The 15,607-nt window shown below is 40.5% G+C and overlaps 1 protein-coding gene across 6 annotated transcripts in view; it reads left to right on the plus strand.

Annotated features, from left to right (window-relative positions):
- cobl (cordon-bleu WH2 repeat protein) overlaps positions 1–12,665 on the plus strand; it is a 67,032-nt gene extending 54,367 nt beyond the window's left edge. For 5 of the 6 annotated variants that reach the window (XM_005743136.1, XM_005743134.1, XM_005743138.1 and 2 more), the window contains 9 exons: positions 1,689–1,850; positions 5,021–5,333; positions 6,404–6,522; positions 6,785–6,976; positions 7,067–8,637; positions 8,724–8,909; positions 9,033–9,149; positions 10,086–10,391; positions 10,879–12,665. In XM_005743136.1, the coding sequence (XP_005743193.1) occupies positions 1,689–1,850; positions 5,021–5,333; positions 6,404–6,522; positions 6,785–6,976; positions 7,067–8,637; positions 8,724–8,909; positions 9,033–9,149; positions 10,086–10,391; positions 10,879–10,962 (3,050 nt within the window). In that variant the 3' untranslated portion in view covers positions 10,963–12,665. The remainder of the gene's footprint in view (positions 1–1,688; positions 1,851–5,020; positions 5,334–6,403; positions 6,523–6,784; positions 6,977–7,066; positions 8,638–8,723; positions 8,910–9,032; positions 9,150–10,085; positions 10,392–10,878) is intronic. The other variant, XM_005743139.1, reaches the window with a different exon arrangement.
- Positions 12,666–15,607: the final 2,942 nt, after the last annotated feature.

Genomic DNA, 15,607 nt, shown 5'->3' on the forward strand with positions numbered 1-15,607 from the left:
ACTAAGTAACTAAGTAATTAATTACTTATGAAAATAAGTAATCAGTAAAGTAACGGGATTACTTTTTTGGGGAAGTAATCAGTAATTAGTTACTGATTACTTTTTTCAAGTAACTTGACCAACACTGCACATGACATATAGAGTGGTTCACTCATGCCTGAAAATGCAGAGATTTGCCATCTGAAGGGTTTTAATTACTCTGTTTTTCATTATTCCTTAATTTATGTATGATTTTTTTGAGCCTGTCATTTAATGTGTATATGTGTATGAGTGTGCGCTCCAGTGGTTCTCAAGGTTATAACTGCGTAGTTTATCATCCCAGCCCTGCCTGTTATTTCGGTACCATCCAACTGTCAACAACAGAGTAAACAGAAAACATAGAAAGTTGACGAATCACAAGCTTTATAAGTAAATTTAGGCAGCTGGATTTCAGCACAGCTTTTCCCCATTATTGTGCTTTTATTCCTATTACTTTTTCAGATGCTTCGTATGTATCATTTGCAGTCGACTCCTCACTTCCTTTCTTACTGTTTCCTTACTGCTTAAAAGCTGTTTGTGCTTTCAGTAATGATCCTGTAAACAGTTCAACAAAGCTTTGCATTTGTCTTTTCTGGACATCTAGTTTCAAAGGTGTTTACTCATAGCTATAACAAGTAAAACTGCAGTCTTAACTAACATATGTTAAAATGTTTTAATTTACTATGTCATAACAGCTCTGCTTCCTAGAGATGTTATATAGCTTATTTATATTGTTAATTATTGATGCCTCTCATTGTAAATTACCACAGATGCAATTCTAGAGGACCTTGTAGTGCTTTAAGGGCCAAAAACTTTGTGGGAGTGCTATGACAGACCACAGTGCTTTGATTTCCACATCACTGTAGGTTTTTGATGCCTTTTACAGTTGGGAGGTTCATTCAAATGAAGAAGCACAAAGCAAGTATTTGATTGAGAGTGGACTTTGGACTTGACCAGGTCTAATCTATAAATAAGTTTTTATAATATTGGGACTTCCAGGTTAAATAAAGGTCAGCAAAATAAATGAATAAAAAGCTAACTCTTTCCTATAACTCAGTGATAGACATAACCTGTGGCTAGTGAGCCTCTAATGGCAAACATGGTGATTTAGAAAATATAATAATTGGCAATTTAGAACAACAGCAGAAAAAAATCTGAATTCTAGTTACCAGATTCATGAATAATCTTTATGACATAGAGTCTCACCAAACCTTCTGGTTTACATCGTCTAGCCCTCCGACCCCAGCAGCAAGAGGTCTAGGCAGCGTTGCACATACCTCTTCAGTGAAGTATGTGAAAATCCCCTATATGTAAATGGAGTCAATAAAATATGTATAAAAACTATTTATTGTATCATTAAAAGTTGAGGGGATCCTCAAACACCCCCCTCCTCCTTCAAAACCTGCCCCTGGTTCACATGCCCATGATCTACCATTGTGCACTTGTCACAGAGTTGCCCAAATAAAATATGGACGTCATGGGTCCATATTTTATGGATTGTCGTGAGAACTTAAAGGGCTAAAGAAGCAACTGTTTCCACAAATAAATGTAGTTTTCTTTACAACTTCCAGTTCAATGAGAAGTTTCAATATAACTTGTTAAGTCACTTTCCCCATTTTTGAAGTATGACCATCAGTGCTTGCCCTGCCCGCATGCTGTTTTTCCTTTAGGAAACACTCATCGTCTGGTGCCACCCAAACCTCTCCGTTCTCCCGTGCAGGAGCCATCACAGCATGTATCACCCTCTACTCCTCCCTCGACACCCCCTCCCCCTGAGCCTACAGAGAGCAACTCTCCGCAGAATCTCACGGAGGTGGAGGAAGCTCCCCAGTGTAGGTTCCACATGGACTGCCCTCCCCCTAACCTCGATTCTTGTTTTCTCTTGTCTTTCCTAAAAGCTGCCAATCAGGTTTTCCAGCTCTTAATTCGTTTTCACCCAGTCACAGTTTGTATCTGGCTTAACTGCCAAACCTTGATGTTTGTGTTTCTATGGCAGTCCTGAACTCTGTCCTTTCATGTTTTCCATCTCTCCTTCAGTGACCTGGGCAGCAGAGTTGTTAAGTGATGCTGGGTCCAAATGAGGTCAGGGGGCTTCATATATATATATAAACGTCAATCTCTAAGCTTTGATATTTTCCCTGGGTCCAAAGGGTCAGGTCTAAGGTCAACAGCAATCTTCTTGAGTACCTTTCATGTTGCATTTAAACAGGACGTGGGAGTAAATTAGATGTATAATTGACGAGAATTTTGAGTGATGCTGAACTGTTTTTAATGCCACCTTCTGTCCCTGTAGGTGCTCCCTATATGTTTTGGTTTTTCTTTTAATGCTCCTTACCTTACCAAATACAAATTTAATGATCTACTCATCTCAAATCTCATCTGTTCTCTTCTTTCCTCCCCCACCCCTCACCCTCCTGTGTAGTGTACTGCTGCGGGCCTGTGCGTCTTCGTTCCAAACACTCCTGAAGTCTCTCTCTCTCCCTCTCTCTCTCTGGCTCGATCCTTCCTTCACTCCGACAGTCCTTTTTCATCAGCTCCCTTTGGTTCTCCATGGCCTCGCTTATTTCTGCTGGACTTTTCTTTGATAATCACCATCCTCCTCTCATCCCTTTGATGTCTACTTCTGTTGTTCTCTGCTGTCTTGTATTTGGTGTTACAGTCTCACGTTTGAGTACCATTTCATTTGTATAACTTGCCTTTACAGAATCCATTCTCACTGCATATAACCTTGTGACAAAAGTGAAAGCAAGTTGGAAAAAGTTTTGCTCTTTAAAAAAAAGCTTGTTTTTTTTTTACTGTTTGTATTGTTTTTATCCTTTTTACAAATGTTTGTACATATTCTGCATGGTTTTTACTTCACATTCACTCTCAACGCTGGTTGTCAGCGTTGAGAGTTGAGTTAAAAGTGGACACAGAATGTGGTCAGAAGGCAGCGGTGCTAGGTCATGTGATTTCAGCCAATATTTCGGTGATGTGATAGCTGCAGATCGATTGCAGGACAGTGTACGTCGCTCTGTCTTTGCCTGGTATTGTGGCTTGGTTTAGAAACATAAAACCCGAACGCGTGCTGACTTTAGCAAAAGTATGGAAAGAGTGATGTATCGATGACATGTTACTTTTAGGTGGTAATGGCTCTTAAATTTCATAAAGACAAGCATATGAAATACAAGACCTCTCTCCAAAGAAAGCTTTTAACAGTCTACTTCAAAATTAACAAGACACTGTGAACTGGAGGCAGCTTGTAGCTCAGTTAATGCTTCACAGTTTGTTTTTGAAGGATTGCATTAACTGTAGAATTAGGAATTTTATTTAGGATGAAAAACCACAAGAAATCTGAGCTTTAAAAAACTGTTTCATAGAAAGCACTTGTGTACAGTTACGAGCGGTGTAATAGAAAACATCCTGCATGCTAAAGTACAGTTTTTTGTGTTATCTTTGTTTTTATTAAGCAATTCTCTATTGTATGAATGCAACATTTGTGGTATTGAAGTGTATTATGCGGTGAAGACGAATTTTACTTTTTTGAGATGAGGACAGTTTTAGACAGCAGTGTACAGGCCTGAACTGATTACATTTTAATTGTACGGTAATTTAATTTTCTTTCTGATGACATTTTTAGAACTCTGAATCTTCCAAGCCTTTGAAATACGGTGCATATGCGTAGCCTATTTCAGGGGATGTATAATTTAAATTAAGTACTTTTTGAACCTGCAAAGGATTGATCATCGATTTCTTTTTTTTCTTTTTCCTTTTTTGGGGTGATTGAAAAAAGAATATGTTTACAAGAAATAGTTGATTAAACTTTTCAAGACTGCCCCAAGATTCCAGGACACTGATTTAGCACTGTGCATGGAATGTAGTGGCATGTCACAGTATTAACAGCTTGGGAATGGAGACACCCTTAGTTTAGCTCTAACAGACAATTTTGCCCAAGGTCATGTTGAGTTGGAAGTTTGTCTGTTTGTGTGTGTGTGTGCTTGTCTGCAAGCGTATACATATGCAAGCATAAATCTGTGTGTGCATATGTGCACTTGTCTTTGCACGTCTCTGTGGATGTGTGCCGATTGCGGCTGTTGCCAGCATGACTAAGCTGTTGCTGGGAAGGAGCTGGGGGGACAGCCCTGTGAGTCATCACCACATCTCCTGGAACGGACTGTTCTCTCCACACCAGTAGGAGCAGACCCAAAACTGACAGTCCTAGTACACTGCAACACACATTATATTGCAGTGCAGTGCATGACCAAATGCATGCACAATCTTATTGACAACTGGTATTACAAACAGAGTCATTCATTGTTAAATTCATTTAAAAAAAAGTTCACTGCTAAATAGCCAGCGCTGTGCTTGCTCGTTGATCTAATAAAAAGCAAACAAGTGGTACATTGATTTTTATTCTTCTGGCCTTGAGTTCAGTGAGATCAGTGATGGAGTAAATAACTTCCCCAAACCCACATGACTGACCAGAACATGAGTGTACTAAAAAATGAGAGGGTATAAGCAATGCTAGGTTTCCCTCAAATCTAAAACTGTACAGTGAAAATCTAATCAACAGAGTTTGAATACAGTAAATCTACCCACACATCATTAAAGATGGTTTATCAAGCCACAAGTGGTGGTTCTTCAGTCTTGCTTTTAACATATTTGGCTTATGTTTTTTGGCTTGGGTGCATGTGTATCTGTGTGTGGGTGTGTCTGGGTGTGTGTTTGAAGTCAGAATGAAATCTTGAAACTAAACTAAATACTTACCCGGTTTTTTTCCCTCCATGTTTACCGTCTCTTGATCTTCATGCCTGTTCTGTAGCTTGTGCTTTTTTTTGTTCTTGTTTTTATTCCTCTCACTTAGAAGGTTTTAGCCATCATTAATCTTCTAAGTTTTGTTGATCAGAGAAACAATAATGCACTTCCTAATTAAAACACTTGTGGCCTTACTGTTCTGTAATCTAATATTTCTTGACTGCGATAACAGTCAGTCCCAGTGCTAAGATTTTCTGTTCTCTCCCAGCTTGGCTCCATTCTGTTCAGAACTCTGCAGTCAGTGACCAGAAACCAGAAACTGAAGCACCTCTGGCCGAGACTCTGTCTTTGGGCAGCAGCAGTGCCGGCAGCAGCCTGCATGACCAGGGTTACGCTGCCTCTGAAGGTATGGCAGAGGGCGAGGACTCGGGCATGATCAGTTCTCCCTCTGACACCCAACCCACTTCCCCCGATGGGAGCGTGTCTCTGGATGGAAGTAGTGGGTGGAAACCGGCAGGGCCAGTGCGAGATAGTTCCAGTGAGAGCGATGAGGGATGTGCCACCTGGGGATCAGTACACAGGTAGAAAACGGAACCAAGAAAGTGGGTTGGGCAGTTTAAATGAGACTCACAACAAAATTATTTCTCATATTTGCATATAAAGAATTTGACTAAAGTTATATTCAAGATGGTGGGACTAATTAAGAAATCTGCATTTACTTCATTTATCGACCTGACTTCTTTCCCATCCTTACTAATCTTATTGTCAATATTAGCTCATCTTCTCTAATCCACTGAGCTGTCCATTTAAGCTAGCCTAACTGCTATTACAACAAACTGTCACAGTTTTATCCAACTTGATTTTAACAAAGTTGATATTTGTTATTGAGCCAGCAGTAAAAATCAAGAGCAGTTCCTACCATAGTATATTTGAGTCAGCTTTGCATTCTGGGCTTTTATAGTTATGGTTTTAGGCCCTTAATCAAAGGTCTGTGAAAAATCAATGCTGCTCCAGATCCCTTTTCACATTTTAAGTTGTTTTGAAAAGCATACGCTCATTTACCCAGACCAGGGATCTTGGATTGATGCCCCTACTCAGAGAAATTTTATGAATCCAGGTTCTGGCCTGATGTTGCCAGCTCTTCATTATTCCAGGAAACCACTATAACCCAGTTTTCTCAGAATTATTGAGGAAAAGAGGACCCGTCCAAGTCTCTTAGAAGATAAATTCTATTTGGGTTGGCCTTCTTGATGCAATTTGTTATGGCTAATATGCCACTAACCCATGAGAATTCTCTGTTGAACCACTGAAGAGAGTGCAGGAAGTTTGAACTGTGGTATTAATATCTTAACAGCTGCGTGTTTCAAAGCCAGCAGACTCCAGTGAAAATAAAATGTGACTTTAAACACTTAAAGTCTACACATATTTTTCTTTCCTCTACTTCTGAACTGCCTTTACCCTTTTGATTTCTTAGGCAGATTACTTAAGCAAAGGGTGCTGAATATAACAGCATCACTAAAGTAATGGGTTTTACTATATAGTCTTTTCAGTAGTGACTTTTTTTTATAAACGATAAGGGTCTCTACGTGATTATATTTACATGTGTATGTAATATACATGATGATGACTTCTTTTTATGTACCCTTCTCAGGCACAAAGACATCAGCCCTCAGTCGCAGTCAGTGATTTTGAAAAACAACTTTGAAGATGATCCAAAGCTCGCAGCCGAGCTCCATCAGACTTTGGCTGATTTTGAAGCAGACCTTGCAGGTAAAAGGGGCAAAAATATAAGCTACACTGAATAGAAATGTCTTCACTGAGATGTATACATCCAGCACTGAAATTGAAAAACAATTCCTAAAGGGTTTAACCTGTTGATCATCATAACACTACTGTAGCTGGATCAACTGAAGTAATCCTGTAAATGTTCTATACAACATAAAACACAACACTTCATGATACTCCACATGAAGCGACTTTTCCACACTAAGTGGATTACCTATTAAGACCTGGATCTGTCACTCTTTTGCAGACCATGAAGATGTAGTCTCAGCAAAAGAGGCTCCTTATACCATGTCTAGTGACAGTAATGAGGTTCCAGTGTCTGTAGTGGACTTGGATGTGCCAGTTACAGCCATAGATGAAGTACTGGAGGACTATGATCATAATATTATTGAACATGAGGTGAAGTCATTTACCAGGAAGGAGTCAGCTGGCAGCAAAGGTAGGAAAAACAACCAGTGCATCAGATTTAAAATGGTTTGCTTTTCTGTATTATGTTTACTACAATTTTTCTTCCCTTATCTTATCACAGAACATGGCTTTTGTCACAAGTCCAGAATGGAGCCCGAGAACAAAAACAACAATGCTTATACAGAAGCAGTCAATAATAAAAGAAACCATACAAATACTAAGGGTTTGTCTCAATCTGAGCAGCACACTAAACCAGCGGAGAGCAAGTCTGTGTGTGACAGAAAGGAAAAAAAGATAAAGGAGAAAAAAATTAAAGAGATGAATCTCGTCAATAGCAACAGCGTGAAAGGAGATAAGCAAATATCAGCTGTTAAATCTAATGATGACGTGCACGAAAACATGGAGAGCGCTCAGATACTGCCTGACCCTGTGAGATATAATGCTGAGTCTTTTGAGAAGAAGAAACCGGATTTTCCACCAGCAAGTCAGAAACCAGTATCTATGGAAAAAGATGAACAGACGCATAGGGTTTTCCCTACTTCACATAATAAAATTACTCGCAACGTCACATCACGATTTGGTATGAAAACCTTCACTGTTATCCCTCCCAAGCCCTCTGTTATAAACACTGCTAAAGAACAGTCAGGTGTTCGATTTACCATTGGTGCCATCAAGATCGACGATCAGGGAAACATGGTGAAAGAGGGTATCTCCAGGAATAATGTCAGTAGGTCTTCAGAGTCACAGATCAATTCTGATGAGGGTTCTCCTCTTCTTGGGAAGGCCAAAGCTTTTTGGAGCTCAAATGAAAGACAAGACACTCCTGTGAACCCCAGCAAAGATAAAGCTGAGGAGAGCAAAAACAAACTGAAAAGTGCTTCTACAGCAGTCACAGAAACTACACTGAAGACCAGTAACACAGAGTACCTGAAATCAACACAGAGTGCAGTTTCTAAACCTCCAGAGAGAATCCAACCTAAAGAGGTGGTGAAAGAAGAAACTAAAGAGCCTATAAGGAATGTCAAAGTTCCAGACAAAGGCTGTGTTGAGGTGGGGAGCAAAAGTTCAGTACCCAAAAATGTTCAGCCCCCAGCTGACAAACCTACCATTCCTCCTTCAATACTTCCAGACTTGTCCTTCCTCAGACCGCCCAGGCGAACCTCAAGCCAATATGTAGCGTCTGCCATCGCTAAACACCCCCCAAAGACCTTAGCGAAACCCAGCTATGTCCCTAACAGCCCTGAATGCTCTGCTTCCCTGAAGACACCGACTACTGACCTCCAGAAATCAGGTAGATCGATGCAAGTTAATCCGCGACAATCTTCCCTGTCGTCTTTGTTAGAGAATAAGGAGAATAGCTCTAATTCTGCAGTCAGGTATCCTGGTCCTCAAAGATCTACAAGCTACCCAGAGTATATGTCAGATCAACAGAAAGATTTTAGAGAAGCAAACAGGGGTGGATTTGAAAATGGTGTTGTAGCCACCAAAAGAAGTTCTGATATGTTGGAAACCAAACCAGCCAAGAATAATCACGCTGAGTTGAGTGGATCCACCAACATAAAAGTAACTGCCAATGACCAAGATAATGTCAAACATCAGCTTGGAGGTCCGAGCCCAGCAAAAAGCTATGCCCTAAACTCATATATCAAACCACCAACAGCCCCAAAGACCATATCTCAAGGACAGACAAACGTAAGTAAAACCTGGATTATACTGTTAATATTACAACATACGAATCTTGAAAATATACTATAAATAATTGTTTTTATAATTCACAGAACTCAGAGGAAACAGCTTCAAAATCTCAACTGCCTGAAACAGTGTCAGACAGCAGTGTGACGGTGTTTGGGCCAATTAAAAAGTTCAGACCAGTGATCCATAAATCTGTTGAGAAAGAGACGTCTCTGCACAGCAGTCTGATGGAGGCAATCCAGACAGGTGGAGGCAAAGACAAGCTGAAGAAAGTGAGCTCAAGATAAAATGATTTGTAGGATAGCGTTTTGCCCATCTATCTGGTTTCATATGTTCATCTAAACAAGCTAGGTAATAATGTTGGCTGATTTTCTCCTTTTTTATTGCCTTGTTAGATATCAACTTCTGGCCCCAGCTCCTTAAAGAAAGGGCCTTATGTTGAAGAGGAGAATGAGAGGTCTGCTCTTTTGGCTGCCATTAGAGCCCAGAATAACACCGGCAGGCTGAAGAAGGTAAAATATTATCCTAACAGCTAAGAAGTATCATTGATCTCTATATGCTGATATCCAGGGTGGAAGTAAGAGGGATGTGATCTAAAACATACAAGAAATGCTGTTCTTTTTAGCATGTAGTTACAATGCTTCTCACCATTTGGATGCAGATTAAAATGTATCCAGTATACAGTTATTTAATATCCGCAGAGCATAACTCCTAATATTATCTATACCCTGTGATTTCTGAGTGCCATTTGCAGGTCAAATATCCTGTATGTACTTAATAAACATCAGCATGTTTGAACTGTTGTTGTGAGCATGTTGCTATGCCAAATGTAATACATAGCAAAGCTGATAATATCATTTTATGGTGTACGCATAGGTTTTACACAGTACGAGCATGTGTACCCGTTACATTTACAGTCAAGAAGAGCTTAAATTAGAATGTAAATGCTAAACACTTTGTCTCGTGTTATTAGTTCATTAGCAGCTTACACTGCAATGCAGGTTATGCTAGCACATGTGTCTATTTTCATCCATCCTTTTGGAAAGCGTTCTGTGGTTTGCTCACATTTGCGTACCAGAGTGGAATGAAAGAGGCAGAAAATGTGCTACTGCTGCTGAAACATCTGTGGCTCTATTCTGGAGGTTCCCTGCCAGATCTGGAATCTCTGGAATGCTGTATGACTTAGTCGGAAAACAAAACTGTTGTACTTCTTTGAAAAGGAGGGTAAACAGACTGAATATGTATATTAAATGGAGTTATAAAATAAGTAATGAGTGCTCATATAAATTTGAATGTCTCTAACAAGAAAATAGAAAAGGCTTTGTTTGTCTTTCTAGCTATGCATCAGGTGTATCAGGAGTGTGTGTCAGAGACTCATATGGGAGCAGCTGTCCTTCCATATGGTTACATGTCTACAGTTACCATTGTCTCACCGCTCTGTGTGACAGGTCAAATCTGCAGCTGCCCATGAGCTTGAGAAATTCAGAAAGTTGGCATCTGAAGAAGAGAGAAGCAGTCCAAGCTCTCCCTCTTTCCCCGAGAATTTGACCTGCACCTCTCCTCTTTTTACGCACCCACCACCTCCACCACCACCACCGATGATTGCACCGCCACCTCCTGCCCCTGTCTTGCCCCAGGGTAAAACTAGCTCTGTGCCACATTCAAATGCGAACGCCCCCAGGAACCCTGCTCTAGCCAGGGAGGCTATGCTGGAGGCGATCCGCTCTGGATCTGCGGCTGAGAGGCTCAAAAAGGTAAAACTATTAAAAATATATAGAGAAGTTTACAACTATGAACAACCTTTGTTTGCTTTATATTAGCAGCAGTTTCGTGAAAAACATCTTTGGTCTGGTTTCACACAGCTTCCCTTGCTGGAAGACATCACCGGCACTACAAAGATCTCCTGCGGTCTAGTAGCCAGGAAACTGGAAATGAGTTGCAGATTGTAACACGTACAAAGATAAATCTGACAGCCATACTGTACTGCTCCATGAGTATTTTCAAGGGGATAAAGTTCAATTTTAGGTCAGCAGCTATGGAAAAATAAGACTTCTGAAACTTTTGAATTGTTATTTTTGCCCTGTTTATACCAGAAAGGAACAATGGTAGCGACTGAATAGCATCAAGAGGGCGAAAAATCAAAGAACTCCCGATCACATGTTGTTGTGTTGCCTCAAACTGTTGCTCCTGTCATTATCACAGTGGAGAAATAAAATGACATGTTCAATTTCTTTCAACTAGGTCGCAGTTCCCAAGAAGACGGTTCAAGTGAACGGCAAACTGGGAACGATCCAAGCGAGCTCCTCAACAATCCCTGAGCAGTAAGAGGGGGAGCCGGCATCACCACAACAAGAAATAATCGATTAAGTGTAGTCTTAGTTTCTGTGTTTTGCCATAGTGCTTTTACAGCAGGTGTTTGGGGAAAAACAGTTTGAGTTGCATTTTCAGTGAATGCTGTCTGATATTCTTTTGCACTGCAGAAATAGTGAAAAATCAAGTAAAAATAAATAATTCAGAATAAGATTCACACCTCTTACTACTAATATTGGGCCTCATTCGTACATTGGTGTAGTTCTAAAAGGAACAGCAAAGCGGGGATGTAATTACTTATGAATGAGGAAGGATTTAAACATTTCTTCTAGCAAGAAGAACTTCACTGTGTTAGTAGCCAAACACCTGCAAAATCTGTCTAACAAAGGGTGCGATAGGTGAAAGGTTTGCAGTTTATGTTCCGCTTTGACAAACAGTAGCTTGCTGGAAAATGTTCCTTTCCACCTTTGTAACATATTGCTGTTCGTAAATACATCCGCTGCCATCCACCCTTGAATTCACAAGGCGCAACTAGAGCATTGACATAAATCTGTGCCAATGAAAGCAAAATGTAATAGTATATGAGACTTTCATATCATTTTGTGTTGTGATCATTTCCATTTGCCTTTACCACTGTAGGTTTCAAATGCCTTATATGCCTAATGCTAAGTCAGTGTTATGCACATATTGTTTGTTTAAAAAAAATCGATGTGAGGTGCAATAAGTTTGATCAGATTCTGGACTACTTCCTATTTTATTGTAACAATTAACATTATTTAAAACAATTTTTTTTGTATATTTAAGAAAACAGTAGGTCCGTGAGCAGTGCTTTAAGTGTATTATTTTATGGAGATCTCATCCGTAATGCCAACTTCCACAGTTCAGACTCTAAGGAGTCATGTTGTAACAACTGGCTGGTGCCTGTTAGTGCACTGTGCTCCTGTTTAAGCTTCTAACCTTCATTTGTGCTGCTGTTAAAAATCTGTAGATGCTATGTTGTGATATTTCTGACTCACGGTGGAAAACATGATAAGCATAGCCTTAACATTTGCTATAAATAAATACTGTACATACTGTAGCTGAAATAGTTTTTGGTTTTTTTGACATTTCAACATTTTGAAGCATTTTCATTAAAAACCATAAGAACGGTTTCACAAAAAGCAAAGTGATTAGTGTATTAAATCGATAAGATAATCTAAAACCAGCTTTAGTAAAGCTTATGTCATAATTTAAGCGTTATTGCATTTCTTTCTGCTCTGTAGGGGAGGTTTAGTGGGTCATAGCTATGAGTGAGACCCATTAAATAGTTTGTATTAGATACGATTAAAGTCCATGCTGGATCAGCGTTAGAATGAAGAAAAGCTTACGCTCCATATTCAGGTAAAATGTTTGCTGCTGTGTATTTCGAGACATCTTTGAGTAAAGGGGGTTAACTAGTTTTATAGACACTAACTTAAATTTGTGTTTACTTCATGCATGATGCAAAATTCTATAACTTCAGAGGTAAACTTTAACTTAATTTTGGGAGGGAGCTACAAAATAAAAGCCTACAGAAGTGTATATCTTGTAAATCATTGCGATAGATTTGCTTTATTCCACTGACTGAGTGAACGTTTTTATAAGCTATTGCTTTTTATGTTTAAAGTGCACATTGTTTTATGGAGAAGGTTAATTTTGTTTACCTTTTTTTTTTGATTCAATAAATACATTTTGTAATCAAGCAAAAATTTACCTGCTACTGTCTTTTGTTTTGATTATATAAATGAAAATATGTGCCCCACCTCTCAAATAGCAATTAGACAGATGTTAGGTTTAGCAGATGGCAGCATGAACCTTGCCCTGGAAAGCAACCCACCCCACCTCCCGATGTGTCTGTGCCATTCCCAGCACTGTGGTTTGCTGGAAGACTGTGGCTATCCTGCAGTCCTTATGAAACATATTGTAACCTCTCTGCCACGCCACAGATGAGCTACTATTCCGGGCAGCAGCTCATGGCCGTGACTCATCACTATGTGGTCACACAAAATTACTCTCAAAGAACTTGAACCTTTCCTGTATTCCTGCATCCTGAAACATTAGACTTTGTGCCGCTTCACTCCCCCCACCCCTCAGATGCAAATGAATGATGCAAACATCCAGATTTTATTGCAAATTGAACTAGAAATGCATATTTTGTGCACGCACGTCCTGGTTCGCCACAAGTGCCGTGTAAAAGCTAGCAGAATTTGAACACTGAGGCTTTTTAAATGCCTTCTCTCAAGGTGTTCCCAGACAGACAGGTTAATTGAAAAAAAATATCAGAGTGCAGAAGGGTGAGCTCGGCCAAGAGAGAGCTGTAAATTCCTGCTGGGACCACAGACTCTTTAGTGGGTTCGCATTCATGCTCGCTCTACAACCATTCTAATCCTCCTTACAAATATGTGAAAGGGTGTGTTTGAGTGGGTGGATGTCTGTGTGTCAGTGGGTGGGTTAATGCGGGTGATATTTTTGTTGTGAGCATGTACGTGTATTCGGGCTTGTGCCTTTGTTGCCGTTCCAAACCATTTTAACCAGCCTACCAACGTAAACAACCTCCAAATCAAGAATTACCAGAAGGTTACGCCACATAATCGAACAAAAATATAGTCATTCAGGTTTGACTCTGGTTCTTGATTTTATTCCTCATTGCTGGGTTTGTGTTTGTTAACCATTACATATTAATGGTAACATGTAGGCCTGAGCCTGTTAAGGGTTAGATTTCTGACAGCCTCCATGTTCACTAATGGAAAAGGGATCAAAGACAGCACAATAAGTTTAAAATAATAAAATAAATAGCTAATAAGTACTAACCATGGCCTTATGTCCCTCCATAGTGGCCCATCCATAATCATGTGAGAAACTTTAATAAACGCTTCACTAATTGCCTGGGTGTATATTACCCAGCTTTGTTAGTTTCGACTCGGCGACTTATGAGTGATGGACACGCTGACTATCAGCAGGGGTTGCGCTCTTTTTGTTTTCCAGTGTCTATTCTTTAAGTCCTGGCATATGCAAACAGCTCAGGACTGACGAGTTCTTGCAGTTCAGACTCTTATGGGGTTTTCCCATCACTTATGAAGCTATTCAAGCTTTATGTATGCATAAAAATGAACTGAACACTGGTTAATTCGTGGTGGAGACAGAAGGGGTGGGGCACTCGTTTCAAGTTGTTCTCTTTGATGCATTACAGTCTGCCTAAAAAGTGTGTGTATGTTTTAAAGTAGTTAACAGCCTACATTACAAAAACACACAAGCTACGTTTGCAACACTGACGTTGCTTTCAATAACATAAACATGAGAAGCTCTTATGCAATATGGGGAAACTCAGAGGGGTGAAAACACACCAGTGCTGAGAGATAACTTAGAATGAGATCTGACCCTCAGTTGTGCAATTTACATACCTTCCAGCTACTGGTGTTTTTGTTTCAGATTGTGCTTGTCAGAGCACGGCTCTAATTAAAAGCGGAGTCCTTAGCTTTAGGCTGCAGGTGTATCACTTTAATAGCACTCTTTACATGCAGCCACCATGGTTCACTATTTCAGTCCTGACAAGTAATTTTAGACTTTAATCTGTAGGCCTAACACTGACATGCTGTACTGCTTCTTTTATTTCATTTCTTTATGTTTTGCTTCTAAAAAGCTAGACTTGTATTCTTGTATTTTTAAGGGATTTAGAGCAATAGCCCAGGCTTCAGTTTCAGCTTTCTAAGGGTCCATCCATCCATCGATCCACCCATCTTCATCCGCTTTATCCGAGGCCGGGTCGCAGGGGCAGCAGCCTAAGCAAAGAGGCCCAGACCTCCCTCTCCCCAGCCACCTCCTCCAGCTTATCCGCGGGAACACCAAGGCGTTCCCAGGCAAGCCGAGAGATATAATCTCTCCAGCGTGTCCTGGGTCTGCCCCGGGGCCTCCTCCCGGTGGGACATGCCTGGAACACCTCACCCAGGAGGCGCCCAGGGGGCATCCTTGTCAGATGCCCGAACCACCTCAGCTGGCTCCTTTCGATGTGGAGCAGCAGCGGCTCTACTCCGAGCCCCTCCCGGATGGCCGAACTTCTCACCCTATCTCTAAGGGAGAGGCCAGCCACCCTTCGGAGGAAGCTCATTTCTGCCGCTTGTATCCGTGATCTCGTTCTTTTGGTCACTACCCACAGCTCGTGGCCATAGGTGAGGGTAGGGACGTAGATCGACCGGTAAATTGAGAGCTTCGCTTTTACACTCAGCTCCCTCTTCACCACGACGGACCGGTGCAGCGTCTGCATTACTGCAGCTGCAGCCCCTTTCTAAGGGTCTTTGACAGTTTTTCTTTGGACATTGACTGCTTTTTAACTCAACTGATCTTTTTCAAAGGATTCTTCTTTGGTCAAGCCACTTAAAACTAACAGAGGAATCATTAAAGCATAAAAAAAAATATCTACAGCAGATGAACAGTATCTGAAAATCATGTCCTTTTTAAAAAAACAAACAAACAAAACAAAAAGCTTAAGCAAAGATCTGACACAGGCCCTACAGGTGATCCATTTACTCTTCACTGAAGCCTTATCAGTACTGGTCTTAGCAGAAGGGTGTCTGTCAAGAAGCAGAGAGAAAAGGCTGAGGTATGCCAAATCACACAAGAACTGGACTAAAAGTTCTTGTCATGG

This window comes from Pundamilia nyererei, unplaced genomic scaffold (genome assembly GCF_000239375.1).
Source record: "Pundamilia nyererei isolate P.nyererei 1_Seehausen unplaced genomic scaffold, PunNye1.0 scaffold00128, whole genome shotgun sequence".
NCBI classification, from domain to species: domain Eukaryota; kingdom Metazoa; phylum Chordata; class Actinopteri; order Cichliformes; family Cichlidae; genus Pundamilia; species Pundamilia nyererei.